The sequence below is a fragment of the Rhinopithecus roxellana genome, chromosome 20, assembly GCF_007565055.1.
Source record: "Rhinopithecus roxellana isolate Shanxi Qingling chromosome 20, ASM756505v1, whole genome shotgun sequence".
Lineage (NCBI taxonomy): Eukaryota > Metazoa > Chordata > Mammalia > Primates > Cercopithecidae > Rhinopithecus > Rhinopithecus roxellana.
In genome coordinates, this window is record NC_044568.1 from 70,956,926 (window position 1) to 70,975,049 (window position 18,124).

General features: G+C 56.8%; 2 protein-coding genes across 6 annotated transcripts; one reads left to right on the plus strand and one right to left on the minus strand.

Annotated features, from left to right (window-relative positions):
* The first annotated feature begins 1,557 nt into the window (after window positions 1–1,557).
* ECI1 (enoyl-CoA delta isomerase 1) lies at window positions 1,558–13,628 on the plus strand. 2 transcript variants are annotated; one of them, XM_010387883.2, is made up of 7 exons: window positions 1,558–1,646; window positions 1,739–1,852; window positions 6,593–6,720; window positions 8,998–9,144; window positions 10,121–10,242; window positions 10,335–10,513; window positions 13,378–13,628. In XM_010387883.2, the coding sequence occupies exons 1-7, from the start codon at window positions 1,595–1,597 to the stop codon at window positions 13,542–13,544; spliced, it is 909 nt and encodes a 302-aa protein (XP_010386185.1). In that variant the 5' UTR covers window positions 1,558–1,594; the 3' UTR covers window positions 13,545–13,628. The 2 variants fall into 2 exon arrangements, with proteins under 2 accessions (XP_010386185.1, XP_010386186.1); XM_010387884.2 differs by lacking the exon at window positions 8,998–9,144.
* Window positions 13,629–15,186: 1,558 nt separating this feature from the next.
* Window positions 15,187–17,656, minus strand: DNASE1L2 (deoxyribonuclease 1 like 2). Of its 4 annotated transcripts, none has more exons than XM_030925160.1 (8): window positions 17,391–17,656; window positions 16,992–17,174; window positions 16,822–16,910; window positions 16,648–16,731; window positions 16,473–16,573; window positions 16,278–16,387; window positions 15,909–16,160; window positions 15,187–15,536 (listed from the first exon to the last, which is right to left on the minus strand). In XM_030925160.1, the coding sequence occupies exons 1-8, from the start codon at window positions 17,622–17,624 to the stop codon at window positions 15,480–15,482; spliced, it is 1,110 nt and encodes a 369-aa protein (XP_030781020.1). In that variant the 5' UTR covers window positions 17,625–17,656; the 3' UTR covers window positions 15,187–15,479. The 4 variants fall into 4 exon arrangements, with proteins under 4 accessions (XP_030781020.1, XP_030781019.1, XP_030781021.1 ...); XM_030925159.1 differs by having other exon boundaries at window positions 16,278–16,390; XM_030925161.1 differs by having other exon boundaries at window positions 16,278–16,390; window positions 16,992–17,151; window positions 17,391–17,518.
* Window positions 17,657–18,124: the final 468 nt, after the last annotated feature.

The window sequence follows — 18,124 nt, forward strand, 5'->3', positions numbered from 1 at the left end:
GTACTGGGTTCACTGCCTTCTCACTGTACCCTCACCTAGTAACTTTCTGTTCCTCAACATCCACAGTGGCACCTCCAGTGCTTTGTCAGGAGAATCTAGGGTTTGTGTGCTGTATTAGGTTGCTCCTATGGTGGACAAATAGAAGATGGTTTTATCACCCCCTCGGAATGTGTGTGTGTTTTGAGACAGACTCTCGCTCTGTCACCCAGGCTGGAGTGCGTACCATGGTGCGATCATAGCTCACTATAGCCTCCAACTCCTGCTTCAGCCTCCAGAGTAGCAGGGGCTAATTTTTTTTTTTTTTTTTTGGGACGGAGTCTCTGTTGCCTGAGTTGGAGTGCGGTGGTGCGTTCTTGGCTCACTGCAACCTCTGCCTCCTGGATTCAAGCGATTTTCCTGCCTCAGCCTCCTGGGTTCAAGTGATTTTCCTGCCTCAGCCTCCTGAGTAGCTGGAATTACAGGCGCCAGCCACCATGCCCAGCTAGTTTTTTGTATTTCTAGTAGAGATGGGGTTTCACCACGTTGGCCTGGCTGGTCTTGAACCCATGACCTCGTGATTTGCCCACCTTGGCCCCCCCAAAGTGCTGGGATTTCAGGCATGAGCCACCGCACCCGGCAGCAGCGGCTAATTTTTTAAAAATTTTTTGTAGCAAAAAATTTTAAAAATTTTTTGTGTTGCTATGTTGCCCAGCTGGTCCTGAGTCACGAGTTACAGGTGTGTGTTGCCATGCCAGGCTTGCTTCCTCCTTCATTAAGTGGCCATTTTTCCACCTCAAAAATTGGTTTGGGACACAAGGAAGAATTGGAAATGCTTAAGATGAGAACAAAAGTTGATACCACCCAAAACTGATGGGACCTTACTGCCCAGTGCTGCCAGTGGTCGGACCAAGACCCCACACCAGACAGTACAAAGGCCCACTCCCCAGCTCCCGCTTATGGCCCCGTGGGAACAGACTGTATTCTTATCCTTTGGCATTTCTCTACAAATAAAAATGTAAGGTGCCACTGGGGTCCGACCTTTGTGCACTTGGCGTTGTGCTGAGCAAGGCGTGTGGCCTGTTCTTACCGCCAGGTTCTGCTGCCCCCACCCCCACTTCGGTGACTAAACCTGCAGCTCTGATCCTGTTCCCAAAGGGGCGGGAGGCTGGGCTCACTCCAGGCAGCCCCTGGCCTCCCTCACGGACCCCGTGTGTAGGGCTCATTGCTTTGATCGCCTTTCCAGCGCCGATGCTGCAATAGCTGAGCCTGGCCTAGAGCTCGCGGTCACGAACACCGGCAGCCTCCTGCCTACGGTGTCCCGCGCGGTAGAAGAGCCTGCCCTGGCGCTGCGCTGGTCGTGGCTGCGTCAGCAGTGGGTCCGCACCTCCTTGCGTCTCCCTGTAGGCCAGCCCTGCCCCGGATCTAGGTGCCTGCCCCTGAAGCGCGCGGCTGCCCGTGATGAACCCGGCGGGCGGTGGGCGGCTGCTTCCGCCGGTAGGTGGAGGCGTTGAGCGGCCTCTGGGAACGGGGCGGGGCCTGCTCCTGGGGGAGGACTCCGCCCCCTCCCCAGGAGACAAGTTAACACGCGACCTTCACCAGGCGCGTTCTGGTCAAGATGGCGCTGGCGGCTGCTCTGCGAGTCCCGGCGCGCGTTCTGCTCCGCGCGGGTGCGAGACCCGGGGCTGGCAGGGGTCGGGGCCGGGGCCGGGGCCGGGGCCGGGACGTGGAACTAACGGGCTCCTCCGCGCTGCCTTCGCAGGGGGCCAGCTCCCGGGCGCGGCCCTCGGGCGGACAGAGCAGGCGGACGGCGGGGGAGACGGCGCGCGGCGCTTCGGGAGCCAGCGGGTGTTGGTGGAGCCGGACGCGGGCGCAGGTGAGCGGGCGGCACCGAGGGAGCGCGGGCGTCCGCGCTCGCGGGGCGCTATCGGAGAACCACGTCTGTCGACGCTCAGTTGCTGTTTAGAACCCAAGGTTCGAAACAGAACCTTGCCTCTCTACCTGGATTCGTTCGTCATGAGACAAAAGTTTCTGTTTTTAAAGTTGTAGGGGGCCGGGCGCGGTGGCTCACGCCTATAATCCTAGCACTTTGAGCGGCTGAGGCAGGCGGATCACCTGAGGTCAGGAGTTCGAGATCAGTCTGGCCAACATGATGAAACCCCATCTCTACTAAAAAATATAAAAGAAAAAAATTAGCTGGGTGTGGTGGTGCCTGCCTGTAATCCCAGCTGCCTGGGAGGCTGAGGCAGAAGAATCGCTGGAACCTGGGAGTGGAGGCTGCAGTGAGCCGAGATTGTGCCTCTGCACACCAGCTGGGCCACAGAGCAAGACTCCGTCTCTAAATAAATAAGTAAATAAGCGAAGATATGAGCTGTTATCTAAGTTATTCAATTGGAAGTGGAAAAGAATATTTTGGAATAAAATGTTTGTTAACACTCCCATGTGGCACAGAATCTCGTACCCACCCTCCCGTCAGAACCCTTGGTAAAACCCACTGGAAAGGATAGAAAAAGTACTTTTGGAAGAGAAGCCTGCGCGCTCCCTCCAGACAGGAGGCCGAGCTGAGGGCACCAAGAGGGCACGGCCCAGGCACCAGCAGTTCCTCATCCAGGACATGCTGACCCGGACCTCCCCGTGCAGGCCTCAGTCCCTGCTGTGGCTCCTGAGAGGAGGCCCTCCCCCTCCGCAAGTAGGTCACAGCCCTTGCCCTCCCCAACCCCCCAGACTCAGGGCTGTGCCCACACTGCACAGCTTCAGGACACCCGGCTCCCGGTGCCTCTTTTTGGTTCCCTCCTCTCTGTCTGGGCTCCTTCTACAAACTGAGAGGGACAAACCAAGACCAACTACAAACTGAGTTTCTTTTCTTTATTTTTGGAGATGGAGTCTTGTTCTTTCGCCAGGCTGGAGTACAGTGGCGCAATCTCGGCTCACTGCAGCCTGTGCCTCCTGGGTTCAAGCAGCTCTCCCTCTTTAGCCTCCCAAGTAGCTCCGATTACAGGGGCCAACCACCATGTCCACTGATTTTTGTAAAAACTGAGTTTCTGAAGGGATCATTTCTGTAGCATATTTGAATGTACCACAACAAAATGCAAAAAAAAATTTATTTTTTTTTTTGAGACAGCATCTCTGTCGCTCAGGCTGGAGTGCAATGGCGCGGTCCTGGCTCACTGCAATCTCAGTCAGGCCTGGCTTTCTGACCCCAAACTCTACTTTGTCTTTTTGTCTACCTTTTTTTTTTTTTTTTTTTTTTTTTGAGACGGAGTCTCGCTCTGTCGCCTAGGCTGGAGTGCAGTGGCACAATATCTGTTCACTGCAAGCTCCGCCTCCCGGGTTCACACCATTCTCCTGCCTCAGCCTCCCGAGTAGCTGGGACTACAGGCGCCCAGGTAATTTTTTTTGTATTTTTAGTAGAGACGGGGTTTCACCGTGTTAGCCAGGATGGTCTCGATCTCCTGATCTCGTGATCTGCCTGCCTCCACCTCCCAAAGTGCTGGGATTACAGGCGTGAGCCACCGTGCCCAGCTTACTTTGTGTTTTTATATGGTGAAGCGGGGAGGCACCTGGGTAAAAAATTGTCATTGCACCAACACTTTTCCTTTTTTTCTGGAGGTAATGTGTGTGTATGTGTGTGTGTGTATGTGTACATAAAAATGTTTATACCTGGCCGGGCGAGGTGGCTTAAGCCTGTAATCCCAGCACTTTGGGAGGCCAAGATGGGTGGATCACGAGGTCAGGAGATCGAGACCATCCTGGCTAACACGGTGAAACCCCGACTCTACTAAAAATACAAAAAAAGATTAGCCGAGCGTGGTGGTGAGCACCTGTAGTCCCAGCTGCTTGGGAGGCTGAGGCAGAAGAATGGCATGAACCCAGGAGGCAGAGCTTGCAGTGAGCCGAGATCGCACCACTGCGCTCCAGCCTGGGCGACAGAGCAAGACTCTGTCTCAAAAAATAAATAAATAAATAAAAATGTAAAAAAACATAAATAGTAATGACCACATGGATGAGCCTTGAACACATGATACTCAGTGGAAAAAGCCGGCCACAAAGCCCACATACTGTGGTATCCTGATGATATGGAATGGCCGGAGCAGGCAGAACCGTAGACACAGAACGCAGATTGGCGGCTGCCAGGGGCTGGGGGTGGGATGGGGAGCAACTGCTAATGGGGACAGGGATTCTTTTGGGGACAATGAAAAGATTTTGGAACTAGGCAGTGGCGATAGTTGCACAACACAGTCAGTATACTGAATTATGTAAGTGCCTGACTTGTTCACTTAAAAATGGCTGATTTAGGCTGGGTACAGTGGCTCATGCCTATAATCCCAACACTTTGGGAGGCCGATGCAGGAGGATCACCTGAGGTCAGGAGTTCGTGACCAGCCTGGCCAACCTGGTAAAACCCCTTCTCTACTAAAAATGCAAAAATTAGCCAGGCATGGTGGTGTGTGCCTGTAATTCCAGCTTCTCGGGAGGCTAAGGCAGAAGAATGACTTGAACTCAGGAGGCAGAGGCTGCAGTGAGCCGAGATCGCACTGCTGCACTCCAGCCTGGGTGACAGAGCGAGACTCTGTCTCAAAAAAAAATAAAGATAGAATATGATTAATTTGACTGGGCAGAGTGGCTCACGCCTGTAATCCCAGCACTTTGGTAGGCCGAGGTGGGTGAATCACGAGGTCAAGAGATCAAGACCATCCTGGCCAACCAACATGGTGAAACCCCATCTCTACTAAAAATACAAAAACTAGCTGGGTGTAGAGGTGCATGCCTGTAGTCCTAGCTACTCCGGAGGCTGAGGCAGGAGAATCACTTGAACCCAGGAGGTGGAGGTTGCAGTGAGCTGAGATTGCATCACTGCACTCCAGCCTTGATGACAGAGTGAGACTGTCAAAAAAAATAATAAAGAGGCCGGGCACAGAGGCCCACGCCTGTAATCCCAGTGCTTTGGGAGGCCGAAGCAGGCAGATCACGAGGTCAGGAGATCGAGACCATCCTGGCTAACACGGTCTCTACTAAAAATACAAAAAAATTAGCAGAGATTGGTGGCGGGTGCCTGTAGTCCCAGCTACTCAGGAGGCTGAGGCAGGAGAATGGCGTGAACCCGGGAGGCGGAGCTTACAGCGAGCCGAGATCACGCCACTCTATTCCAGTCTGGGCGACAGAGTGAGACTCCGTCTCAAAAAAAAAAAATGAAGGAAAGAGAGAGAAAGAAAATGGTTAATTTAAAAAGCATGCAGTTTATATGGAATAAATGAAATTGTTAATTTATGTTATATCGATCTTACTTCAATTTAAAAAACAATAGGCTCACTCCTGTACTCTAGCACTTTGGGAGCCTGAGGCAGAAGGACCACTTGAACTCAGGAATTCAAGACCAGCCTGGGCAACAAAATGAGACTTCGTCTGTACTAAAAAATCAAAAAAATTAACTGGGCATGGTGGCCCGTGCCTGTAATCCCAGCTACTCAGCATACTGAGTTGGGAGGATCACTGGAGCGCAGGAGGTCAAAGCTGCAGTGAGCAGAGATCACACCCCTACACTCCAGCCTGGGTGATAGAGCGAGACTCTGTCTCAAAAATAATAAGAATTAATAAAAAATAACCCCCAGGCCAAGCACTGTGGCTCACGCCTGTAATCCTGGCACTTTGGGAGGCCGAGGCGAGTGGATCACCTGTGGTCGGGAGTTCAAGACCAGCCTGACCAACATGGAGAAACCCCGTCTCTACTAAAAATACAAAATTAGCTGGGTGTAGGGGCACGCACCTGTAATCCCAGCTACTCGGGAGGATGAGGCAGTCAAATCGCTTGAACCCAGGAGGCGGAGGCTGCGGTGAGCCAAGATCATCCCATTGCACTCCAACCAGAGCAACAAGAGCGAAACTCCATCTCAAAAAAAAATAGGACCGGGCACGGTAGCTCACACCTGTAATCCCAACACTTTGGGAGGCCGAGGTGGGCGGATCACAAGGTCAGGAGATTGAGACCATCCTGGCTAACACGGTGAAACCCTGTCTCTACTAAAAATACAAAAGAATTAGCCGGTCGTGGTGACGGGCGCCTGTAGTCCCAGCTACTCGGGAGGCTGAGGCAGGAGAATGGCGTGAACCCGGGAGGCGGAGCTTGCAGTCAGCTGAGATCACGCCACTGCACTCCAGCCTGGGCGACAGAGTGAGACTCCGTCTCTAAATAAATAAATAAGTAAACAAAACCCCCCAAATGCACAGCTATCACGGCTTGGTTGAGGGTGCAGGCTCGTCAGAGTGCTTTTCCAGTGCCAGGTGTGAGCTTTCTCTTTTCTCTCTCTCTCTCTCTCTTTTTTTTTTTTTTTTTTTTGAGACGGAGTCTCGCTCCGTCGCCCAAACTGGAGTGCAGTGGCTGGATCTCAGCTGACTGCAAGCTCTGCCTTTCGGGTTCACGCCATTCTCCTGCCTCAGCCTCCTGAGTAGCTGGGACTACAGGCGCCTGCCACCTCGCCCAGCTAGTTTTTTGTATATTTTAGTAGAGACGGGGTTTCACCGGGTTAGCCAGGATGGTCTCGATCTCCTGACCTTGTGATCCGCCCGTCTCGGCCTCCCAAAGTGCTGGGATTACATCTCTTCTCATTTTTTAAATTAGGGGTGGCTGTGATGAAATTGAAGAACCCCCCGGTGAACACCCTGAGCCTGGAGTTTCTGACGGAGCTGGTCATCTGCCTGGAGAAGCTGGAGAGTGACAGGAGCTTCCGCGGTGTCGTCCTGACCTCCGTAGGTGTCCGTTCCGCTCCCTACCCCTGCCCAAGTTCTCTGATAGGAGCACAGGCCTGTTGCACATGGGAAGAGGCAGAGCCTGTGCCGGCAGGTGGTGCAGGCAGCTAGCAGCCCCACCACCCTGGACTCCAGGTGCCTCCACGGGAGGCTTCCAGGAGCACGGTCTGGGTGTGCCCCAGCAGGGAGCCAAACTGTCACGGGCCTCAAGCAGATCATTCCCAAAGGTGGAGGTGGGCCAGTCTGGGAGATAACCTTCCCAGGAGACAGCTTTCCCAAGAGACAGCCTTCCCGGGATACTTCCTTCCCGGTAGGCAGAATTCCCGGGAGACACCCTTCCTGGCCTGGGCCGTCATCCAGGCGGACACTGGGGAGAGCTGTGGGCAGCGAGTGAGGGAGAGCCATGCATCTATGGGGTCACCTTGGATCCTAAGCACACCTGGTGGTGGGTTCCTGGGGTGCTCCCCGCTAGGATCACTTGGGTGCCCTGAGCCAGTCCTGCGAACAATGCCCATGCTCTCTGATCCTCTGTGGGCCAGTCTTCGGGGCAAGTTCTCAGAGGGGAACCTCTTTGGTCTGAGTTCTTGTTCAGGGGACTCTAAGTGTTGCCTGAGTGCTGGCGAACGCTAGGCGTGGCATCTGTGGGAACGATGTCATTACCAGGGTCGCGGAGGGGCAATAAGTAGTGTCAGGCCCAGGAGGATGAGACCCCTGAGGGGAGGTGGGCCATGGCCGAGGTGACAGGAGTGAGGGGTCCTCGGAGGCTGGGGTAGCTTTACAGGGCCTGGCCTAGAACTCCTGACCTCAAGTGATCCGCCCACCTTGGCCTCCCAAAGTGCTGGCCGTGTCCAGCCTTATGTACTTATTGAGACAAAATGTCTCTCTGTTGCCCAGGCTGGAGTACAGTGACGTGATCTTGGCTTACTACAACCTCCGCCTCCTGGGTTCAAGCGGTTCTTGAATCTTGAAAATTGTAAAAATTTTTGGTAGAGACAGTGTCTTTGTTGCCCATGTTGGTCTTGAACTCCTGGGCTCAAGCAGTCTTCCCACCTCAACTTCCCGATGCGCTAGGATTACAGGTGTGAGCCATTGCCCCTGGTTAATTTTTTTGCTTAATTTTTACTTTTTTGTACAGATGGGGTCTTGCTGTGTTGCCCAGGCTGGTCTTGAACTCCTGGCCTCAAGCAGTCCTCCCATCTTGGCCTCCCAAATCTCTGGGATTACAGGCATGAGCCACTACGCCGGGCCTGGGTCTTGAGTAATGGAAGTAGAACGCGTTTTGTAGAAACAAAGAACCCGCCTGCCCATTCTGTGCGGCGGCAGCTCACGTCTGTTTGGGCACAGTGGAGCTGCGTTGCACACCCGCACCGCTCCTGGCTTTTTCACATGACCTGAGGATGTGGAGGCCATCCCATCTGTCCCGGCCCCTGCCTCCTCACACACATTAGGTGGTTGTCGTCCTTTCTGTGGACAGTGTGGGGTAAACATCTGCCCACCTCTGCTTGTGTGAATCAGGGTGAGCTGGGTTTGGCTGCAGGAACAAGTTCACCCACAGCCTTGGGGCATCCGGCCCTCGGGAGGAAAACGTGCTGTGTCGTGCAGAGGGGAAGGCACCTTTGTTGTTTGCTCAGGGTGCTGTGACTGTGCAGGGGCCCCAGGGTGGGTTTTCCACTCCTCCCCGAGCCCACCTCCCTGGCCAGCAGCCCTGACTGGGCGTCTGAGGCCCCCGTGCTGGCACCCGCTACTCTAGCCATGGGAGGGTCCCTCCCACCTGTGCTCACCCCTCGCCCGCCCTTGGTAGCTCTTGAGAAACCCACACTTTCCAGATCCTTCTCCCACCCTAGCACTTCCTGGTCCACATGGCGGTCCGTGGCTTGCTTGGCCCTTTGTGGGTGAATGATTCAGAACATGCACCTCCTCTGAACTCTCAGGAGTCTTCACCACACCTTTGGGTTCCTCTGCCCGAGCCGGGCGTGCAGAGCCAGAGGGCCGGCGCTCTGATGTCCCTGGGAGGTGCCTGGCCCTGCCTGTCTTCTCCTATCCAGTTTGAAGCAGGAAAGGGAAGAATGTTCTGGAAAGTACAGGGAAGCCGGGTCCAGGAGAAGCCTAGGCCGAGTCCTTGAAGCGCCTAGTCCTGGCTCCATGGGGGCAGCACCCACACCCTGAGTGTGACCTGGCCCTCGTGTGCCTTGGGCACTTGGGCTCCTCAGTCTTCCTGCTGTGATGCCAGCTGGGAGGTGGACTCTGATGGGTGCGTGGCCCTGGCGCCCCCTGCAGGACTGCCCGGGTGTCTTCTCGGCAGGCCTGGACCTGACAGAGATGTGTGGGAGGAGCCCCGCCCACTATGCCGAGTTCTGGAAGGCAGTGCAGGAGCTGTGGCTGCGGTTCTACCAGTCCAACCTGGTGCTGGTCTCCGCCATCAATGTGAGTGTCCCCAGTACCAGGTGGCCTCGCTGGCTCTTCTGGGCCAGCCCCGGGGGGTGGGGCAGACACTGTCCTGCCCTTGGAATCTCTCACAGGGGAAGGGAATGGTTGGGGAGACCCTGAGATGTGCACAGATGAGTGCCATTGCAGACCGCATGGCGTGTTGAAAAGGTGGGCCTCAGGTGAGGGGCCTGCCTGGGTCTGTCAGACAAGACCCAGAAAAGAGCCAGTGGGTAGGGACCAGGGCCTGGGGTTGATGCCAGCCTGGGTGGAGGCTGTGTGTGGTGAGTGGGTGATCGGACCCACATTTTGGAAACATCACTCCATCCCTCCCCAAGGAAGGCCAGGGAAGCTGAGGACAACGTGGAGGCTCAACCTCGGGAACCAGGGTGTCCTGTGGGGTGGCTGTGACACGTTGGGTGTGGGCCAGAGCCTGGTGAAGGGGAGGGCTGGTGTGAGAGAAGCCTCAAGGGTGCATGGCCATGCAGACAGGATGGGTCCTGTGCGGGGCAGTGGGTGCCTGCAGTGACCACAGGGTGAGTGTGGGGTTCCCAGGACATTCTGGTGGCGCTAGCTGCTGGGGTGGTAATGGGGCCCCCGTGGGGCATGACAGCTCTGACTAAATCCTTATGTGGCATTTTAGCATTGAGTAAAAGCTCTGAGAGGACAAGCAACTTGCTCCCCTAACTGAATGGTTTTAAAAAGTGATTTTCTGTTGCCTAAGAACTAATGACCCTGGGCTGAGGACGAGCCTCAGACCCTCCTTGCCGAGCACTAAGGGGCCAGTTCCTTCCCCATCCATTTCCTGGTACACACCCAGCCCAGCCCAGACCATTGTGGGTATGGAGCCCTGTGGGGGTTGGGGCACACCGAAGGCACAGGCCCTACTTGGCATCCTTGGACCCTGCCCTCTGGAATGCGGTTGGGACCAGCAGCAAATAAGAGTCTAAGAGCCCTGTCTGGCCTCTCCCTGCAGGGAGCCTGCCCTGCTGGAGGCTGCCTGATGACCCTGACCTGTGACTACCGTGTCCTGGCAGACAACCCCAGGTACTGCATAGGACTCAACGAGACCCAGCTGGGTATCGTCGCCCCTTTCTGGTAAGGTCCGGGGCTGTAGCCACACTCCATGCTTGTCGTGGAGGGAACCGACCCACCTGGGGCCACGTGGTGAGCGGGTGTCTGCGTTCCAGGTTCAAAGACACCCTGGAGAACGTCATCGGGCACCGGGCGGCCGAGCGTGCGCTGCAGCTGGGGCTACTTTTCCCACCGGCAGAGGCCCTGCAGGTGGGCATAGTGGACCAGGTGGTCCCAGAGGAGCAGGTGCAGAGCACTGCGCTGTCAGCGATAGCCCAGTGGATGACCACACCAGGTGAGGCACAGGGCATGGCGGGCGCCCGATGATGCTGGGGAGACCAGAAGGTTCTCTACCCAGAGGTTCTCTGTGGACATCGTGACTGCAGTAGACTGTTTAGAATCATAGTCATGTGGGTGTCAGGAGACTGCTGTAACAACGCAGCACAGACCGGGTGGCCCAGACCACAGAAGTTGATCTCACGGTGCTGGAGACCAGAGGTGCAAAATCAAGGTGTGGGCAGGGCTGCCCTTCCTCCCTGGGCTCCAGGGGAGGCTCCTTCGTGCCCCTGCCCACTTCTGGCTCCAGGCCTCCCTGGGCTTGTGGACACCTTGCTCTAATCTCTGCCTCCATCCTTACGTGGATTTCTCCCCTGTGTTTTCATGGGTCTCAGGTCTCTCCATTCTCAGGACGCCTGCCATGTGATTTAGGACCTACCCTAAATCCAAGATGATCCCAACTTAATTACATCTGCAGAGACTCTTTCCAAATAAGGTCACACTTCCAGGTTCCAGAGCTGTGGTTAGGAATTGGACCTATCTTTTGGGACACACTTTTCAACCTACCACAAAGACAGTTGTCCACTTCATAGAAATAGAGCTGGTCATGTCAGCGACGGTATACACCAGGCCCAGCAAATGCCATCTCTAAAGGGCCAGGTGGCTTGTGGGCTCTGTAGGTAAGACCTTTGTGGCAGAAAGCAGCCACGGAGGAGACGTAAACTGACAGGTGTAGCTGTGTTCTGGCAAAGCTTTATGGACACTGGGCCAGGCGCGGTGGCTCACACCTTGTAATCTCAGCACTTTGGGAGGCTGAGGCAGGCAGATCACTTGAGATCAGGGGTTCGAGACCAGCCTGGCCAACATGGTGAAACCCCATCTCTACTAAAAATACAAAAATGGGCCGGGCGTGGTGGCTCACGCCTGTAATCCCAGCACTTTGGGAGGCCGAGGTGGGCGGATCACGAGATCAGGAGATCGAGGCCATCCTGGCTAACACAGTGAAACCCCGTCTCTACTAAACATACAAAAATTAGCCGGGCATGGGTGCAGGCGCCTGTCGTCCCAGCTACTTGGGAGGCTGAGACAGGAGAATGGCGTGAACCCGGGAGGCAGAGCTTGCAGTGAGCCAAGATCACGCCACTGCACTCCAGCATGGGCAACAGAGCAAGACTCTGTCTCAAAGAAAAAAAAAAATACAAAAATGAGTCGGGCATGGTGGCACGTGCCTGTAATTACAGCTACTTGGGAGGTTGAGGCAGGAGAATCACTTGAACTTGGGAGGCAGAGGTTGGAGTGAGCCAAGATCATGCCAGTGTACTCCAGCCTGGGTGACAGAGCAAGACTCCATCTCAGAAAAAAAAAAAAAAAGATTGATGGACATTGAAATTTGAGTTTCACATAATTTTCACTTGTCACAAAATACTAACCTTTTGATTTTCAACTCCTCAAAAATGTAAAAACCAGCCCAGCACAGTGGCTCAGGCCTGTAATCCGAGCACTTTGAGATGCCAAAGCGAGTGGATCACCTGAGGTCAGGAGTTTGAGACCAGCCTGGCCAACATGGCGAAACCCCGTCTCTACTAAAAATATAAAAATTAGCCAGGTGTGGGGGCAGGTGCCTATAATCCCACCTACTCGGGAAGGCTGAGGCCAGAGAAGCATTTGAACCTGGGAGGCCGAGGTTGCAGTGAACCAAGATCATGCCACTGCACTCCAGCCTGGGCAACACAGATTCGGTCTCAAAAAAGTAAAAACCATTCATAGCTTCAGGGCCTTGGGAAGCCAGATTTACCAACCCTGATACAAGTAACTGAAGGCTGTTCTGCCATTTCCCGTCCTGTAAGACAATATTCAGTGGCATGGAAAAATATTTTTTTTTCTTTTTTTTTTTGAGACAGAGTCTCACTCAGTCTCTCAGGCTGGAGTACAGTGGCACAATCTCAGCTCACTGCAACGTCCACCTCCTGGGTTCACGCCATTCTCCTGCCTCAGCCTCCTGCACCATGGAAATATTCTTCATAATATAATTGAGTGAAAATAACACGTTAAGTGGCCGGGCGTGGTGGCTCACGCCTGTAATCCCAGCACTTTGGGAGGCCAAGGCGAGTGGATCACCTGAGGTCAGGAGTTCAAGATCAGCCTGACCAACATGGTGAAACCCCTTCTCTACTAAAAATACAAAAATTAGCCAGGCGTGGTGACGGTTCTATAATCCCAGCTACTCAGGAGGCTGAGGCAGGAGAATTGCTTGAACCTAGGAGGTGGAGGTTGCAGTGAGCTGAGATCATGCCACTGTAGTCCAGCCTGGGCGACAGAGACTCCATCTCAAAAATAAATAAATAATACAAAATTGGTCAGGCGGTGTGGTGCACGCCTGTAGTCCCAGCTACTCGGGAGGCTGAGGTGAGAGGATCACCTGAGCCCAGGAATTCAAGGCTGCAGTGAGTCATGATCACACTACTGCACTCCTGTATGGGTGACAGAGAAGATCTTTCTCTTAAAAAAAAAGAAAAAATTAGGGCCAGGTATGGTGGCTCATGCCTGTAAAACCAGCACTTTGGGAGGCCGAGATGGGTGGATCACCTGAGCTCGGGAGTTCGGGACCAGCCTGGCCAACATGGGGAAACCCCATCTCTACTAAAAATGCAAAATTAGCTGGGCGTGGTGGCGCATGCCTGTAATCCCAGCTACTCGGGAGGCTGATGCAGGAGAATCACTTGAACCCAGGAGGCAGAGGTTGCAATGAGCCGAGATCCCACCACTGCAGCCTGGGCAACAGAGCAAGACTCCATCTCAAAAAAATAAATAAATAAATGTAAGTTGGGAGTCACCCCACTGCCCTGAAAGCGGGATTTCAGTGGTAGGTCCCATTTTCTTTAGACCATGCTCGACAGCTGACGAAGGCCATGATGCGAAAGGCCACAGCCAGCCGCCTGATCACGCAGCGTGATGCGGACGTGCAGAACTTCGTCAGCTTCATCTCCAAAGACTCCATCCAGAAGTCCCTGCAGCTGTACTTAGAGAGGCTCAAAGAAAAGAAACGCTAATGGCTGGGCTGCCACAGACTTACAGCCATGCGTGCCCCTCTGGGTCCCAGGGTGGTCTTAAACAAGGCATTTTTCAACTTCAAATTACTGCCAGCGTTTCATTTGACTGATTTTACATAGAAGTTCCTGTTCCTCGTAGCCCGGTGACCCAAGGCCCAACCACACACAAACACACACGGGTGCCTGTGCCCCGCAGGCAAGGGGAGTTGAGAGCAGCCTTTTGACTTGGGACTGTGACTGGCAGGGGGCGCCATTCTGGACCTGGTGAGGTCACCACTGTCTCCATTCCCAAGGCAGAATCGTCAATCAAGTCCCTGGTCGTCCATTCCGGCCTTTGGACTGCCTGCTCTTAGGTGTGAGGCCAGGTGGTCTTGGCCCCCACACAGGACTCCCCAGAGAAAAGCCTTTTGGCCACTGCCCTTACTCATCAGGATGAAGGGAGTGGACAGTGAATCAGAGCAACTGGGGGATCCTGAGCCGGCGGGAGTGGGACTCTGGAGGCAGCTATGCTGCCAGGGCTCCAAATGTCGTGGTTTTTTTTTGTTTTTTTTTTTTGTTTGTTTGTTTGTTTGTTTTTTGAGACGGAGTCTCGCTCTGTCGCCCAGGCTGGAGTGCTGTGGCCGGATCTCAGCTCACTGCAAGCTCCGCCTCCCGGGTTCACGCCATTCTCCTGCCTCAGCCTCCCGAGTAGCTGGGACTACAGGCGACCGCCACCTCGCCCGGCTAATTTTTTGTATTTTTTAGTAGAGACGGGGTTTCACCATGTTAGCCAGGATGGTCTTGATCTCCTGACCTCGTGATCTGCCCGTCTCGGCCTCCCAAAGTGCTGGGATTACAGGCTTGAGCCACCGCACCCGGGCCCAAATGTCCTTTAAGAAGGATTTTGCAAGAACCAAACTCATCCAAATCCTTGAAACAAAGGTTTTTCCTCCCATGCAATTCAGACCAAGTTCCCACACCTTGCTAACATGTGATGTTTCAAAAACCAGAAACCTCATCGGGCCCCCATCAGTGACCCAGTGGACCCATGGGCCTGCCTGTTCCCAATCCTAATGTGGTGGCCTTGCCCAGGGCACAGGGCAGCAAACTTGAAGGGCTGAGCCATAGCGAGCTGTGCAGTTCTTTGCACGGGACCTTAGTCCCAAGCCACCTACCTCAGCAGGGAGGAGTCCAGCCCACCTACTGCTCTCAGGCTCCCCAAAAGCTCCAGGACTGCTGACCAACGGGGGCCAGCCTCCCCTTGCAGTGCTGGGTGAGACCAGGCTCCTGAGACAAGTGCCTGGGGGCCCCCGCAGGGCCCTGGAGTGGGGGCTGCGGGGTGGGCCTGGGGAGAGCTATTCTGAGACCCCCCAAGGGCCCAGGAGGCTGGTGTGTCAGCGCCATCCCTGTCCCAGCTGTGCTCACAGTACAGGCTCCTGAGAGCATTTGTAGTTTGCACAGAGAATGAGCAAGGAGGGTCCCTGAGCTGCCTTCCAGGGCCAACAGGCTCTGGGGGCGGCCAAGTCCCATCAGGACATGGGGTGGGCAGCCCAAGACATACCCAGAGCCTGCCTCCCTGAGCTGCATTTCCTCAGGGAAGCGGGACTGCCCCTGAGGAGCTGAGGCTAGGTCCCTAGGAAGGACAGAGGCCTGGGAGCCAAGCTGTGGGGCCCGGCTGGGAGCGACTCATTTATTGAGCAGACATTTGCCAGGCAGTGCCCTCTGTGCCCCTCATGGGGCTCACAACACCCCGTGAGGTCGCTGGATGCAGCCCGTCTCACAGATGGGAAACGGAGTTGCAGGGCAGCCCATTAGGTGTCCATGGCCCGTGGTCCACGCCCAGCCGACTCTGCCTTGGGGCCTCACTGAAGGGTGGCTGCTACCCTGAAGGGACCACTGTGGGGCCATTCCTCAGGGCCAGGGTCTGCAGGTGGCTTGCCCCAGCCAGGCCTCGAGTCATCTGTGGGACTTGAGGGTCACCTCCACTGGAAAGTGGTCGCTGATGGCGAGAGCCTGGGGGGCGAGAAAGAGCCTCGGGGAAAAGTGCACCCCAGCCACCGGGATGGGCCCACTGGGTGTCCACAAGCCACTGCCTCTGCGGGAAGGGCCGGTGAGGCCTAGGTGCCCACCCCTGCTGCTGCCTGCGGTGGGGCAGGGGCCAGGGCAGAGGGTGTCACCATTGGCCCTTTGAGGGAAAGTCAAGGTACCCGGCCTGCCCGGAGCTCCACATGGGGTGGGCCAGGCTCTCCAGGGCCCTTGGAAATGATCCCTGGTGCAGGGAGGGGAGCTGAGGTGGCCCCCCCTTGGGTGCTGGCCCCTCCCTACTGTCTGCGTGCCCTCCAGCTATGGGGACCCAGGACCAGCGCCGCCCCACGGCCCACTCGCCTGAGTCTGGTCCAGGCCGAATTCCTCCTGGAAGTCGTGCACGGTGGCCGACTGGGGCTTCAGGCTTCGGCGCAGGCGGGCGCCGCAGGCCACGATGCGGTCGTAGGCACAGTCTGAGTTGCCCACCGTGGTGTCGGCGCTGTCAGGGATGAGCCACTTGAAGACCTCACTGCTCCTCAGGCGGATGGCGGCCCAGTCCTGCGCCCGCACATAGTTGCAGTCGGCGTTGAAGTCGCCCAGGAACAGCATGTCCTGCGGGTGCCGCGGAGCCGGGTCTGAGCCGCCCCAGGGGTCGTCGAGGTCCCGCCCTCATGGCCCAGACCCCCGGGGCGCGCCTGCAGGGACCCCGGGACCGAGGGGTGGGCTTACGTCGGTGCCCCACTTGTCGATCACATCTAGGTACACGTCGTAGAGCGCGTCGATCTCCGCCACGGCTTGATGCGGCGCCGCGTGCAGCGGGATCAGCACCAGCTTCTGCGCTGCTGCGGGAAGGGGTCGCTGCGTCAGGTCCCGGCGGGAGGGGAGGGGCGGGCCGGCGGCAGGGGAGGGGCGGGGCCCGCTCACCTGAGCCGGGGGCCGAGAACTTGACCACGAAGGGCTCGCGGCTGAAGACGTCCTCGGGGTCCGGGTACTGGTATGTGTCCACGACAGACACCGCGTCCTTCCTAGGAGATGTGGGGGACGCGCTGAGCCTCCCACCTGCGGCCCCGCGCGCCCCTCACTGTGGTCCGCCCCTCACCTGTACACGAACAGGTACATCTCCTTGTACTGGTCCCGGCCCAAGGGCTGGCTGCTCACAAAGCTGTACTCGTGCTCGGACACCCTGCAGAGACAGGGCCCGCTCAGGGTCAGGGCGCCACGCCGGGGCGAGATCCTGGTTGAGGGTCGAGACGAGGAGCCCTGCCCACCACACCTGTTGATCTGCTCCATGAGCGTGGACACGGCACTGAGGTCTGGGTCTCGCACCTCCTGCACCAGCGCGAGGTCATAACCCGCCAGGATCTGGGGAGGAGTCGCGGGTGCGGGGTCAGCGTGGTCAGCACCCCCAAACGCCACCCCGCCCCGCCCCGGCCGGGGCCCCACCTTAGCGATGATGCTGCCGCAAGCCAGGTCCGACACTTTGCTGTCGCCGAAGCTCTGGATGTTGAAGGCTCCGATGCGAAGCGCCGCGGCCCTGGCGGCTTCCAGCGCCCAGAGCGCGGCCAGCAGGGCCCGGGGCCCGCCCATTGCGCGGAGCGAGGGGCTGCGAGGGACAGAAGCGGCCGCCTACGCAGACCTGTTGTCAGACCCACCGACCCACCCCTCTCCTCCGCGGCCGCCCCGTGACAGCCAGTGCGACGCAGAATCCGCCCCTGGGCTCTGCAGGCTCCCAGGGCACTGCTAGGCTCTCAGGGACCGCTGCCTTCTCACTGCGCGGGAAGCTGCAGCCGGAATAGAGGGTCCGACCCATCCAGGCCCAGCTCAGCCAGCGGAAAGACTCACCTTGGATGTGGGTGCGGAGGCCCGAGGCTCAGGGGTTCTAGGGGAATGGGGATCCCGGGTCCAGGCTGCGGGTGTGTCCGACACAGGACTGCACTGACTCCCTCCAGCAGCAGCTCTGGCACCAGGACAGGGGCCGGTATTTGAGGTCCTGGTCCAGGGAGGGGCTGGGCTGCGCTGGGTCCCGCCCCCTCGACCCAGCTGGGTGCCTGATGAACTCCTGGCTTTCATTCCCATGGAGACCCCCAGGGTAAGGGGCGGGAGACCTGCCTGAGCCTCTTCTGGTGCCCCAGGCCTGTCCCAAAACCATCCCAGAAGCCCCTGCCAGCCCCCTAGGATGGAGGTAGACGGTCAGCCACATCCCGGTGTGGCTGTTCTTGTCCCCACTCCTAGAAACTAGGTCACCTAGACTCTCTCCCTGAGCAGAATCCCTTCAGGGAAAGGAAGGCAGCACAGGAAGGACCAGCCACACTCCTTGCCCAGCATCTCCTGCTGCTCCACCTGCTCACCCTGTGGTGAAGGCCGAAGCTCCCAGATCTCCCTGTCCCCGTCCCTGGTCCTCCCACCTACCCACAGGCCTCAGGCAATGCAGCTGGGGGCACAGCTCCAGCTGGGCAGGGCAGGAGGCTGTTGGTCAACATGCCAATGACACCCACGCGCCACCAAGGCGCCGCCAGGCCTGGTGGGAGCCTCTGGGCGGGGCGGCCAGGCACGTGAGTCTAGGGGTGGCCTGGGAG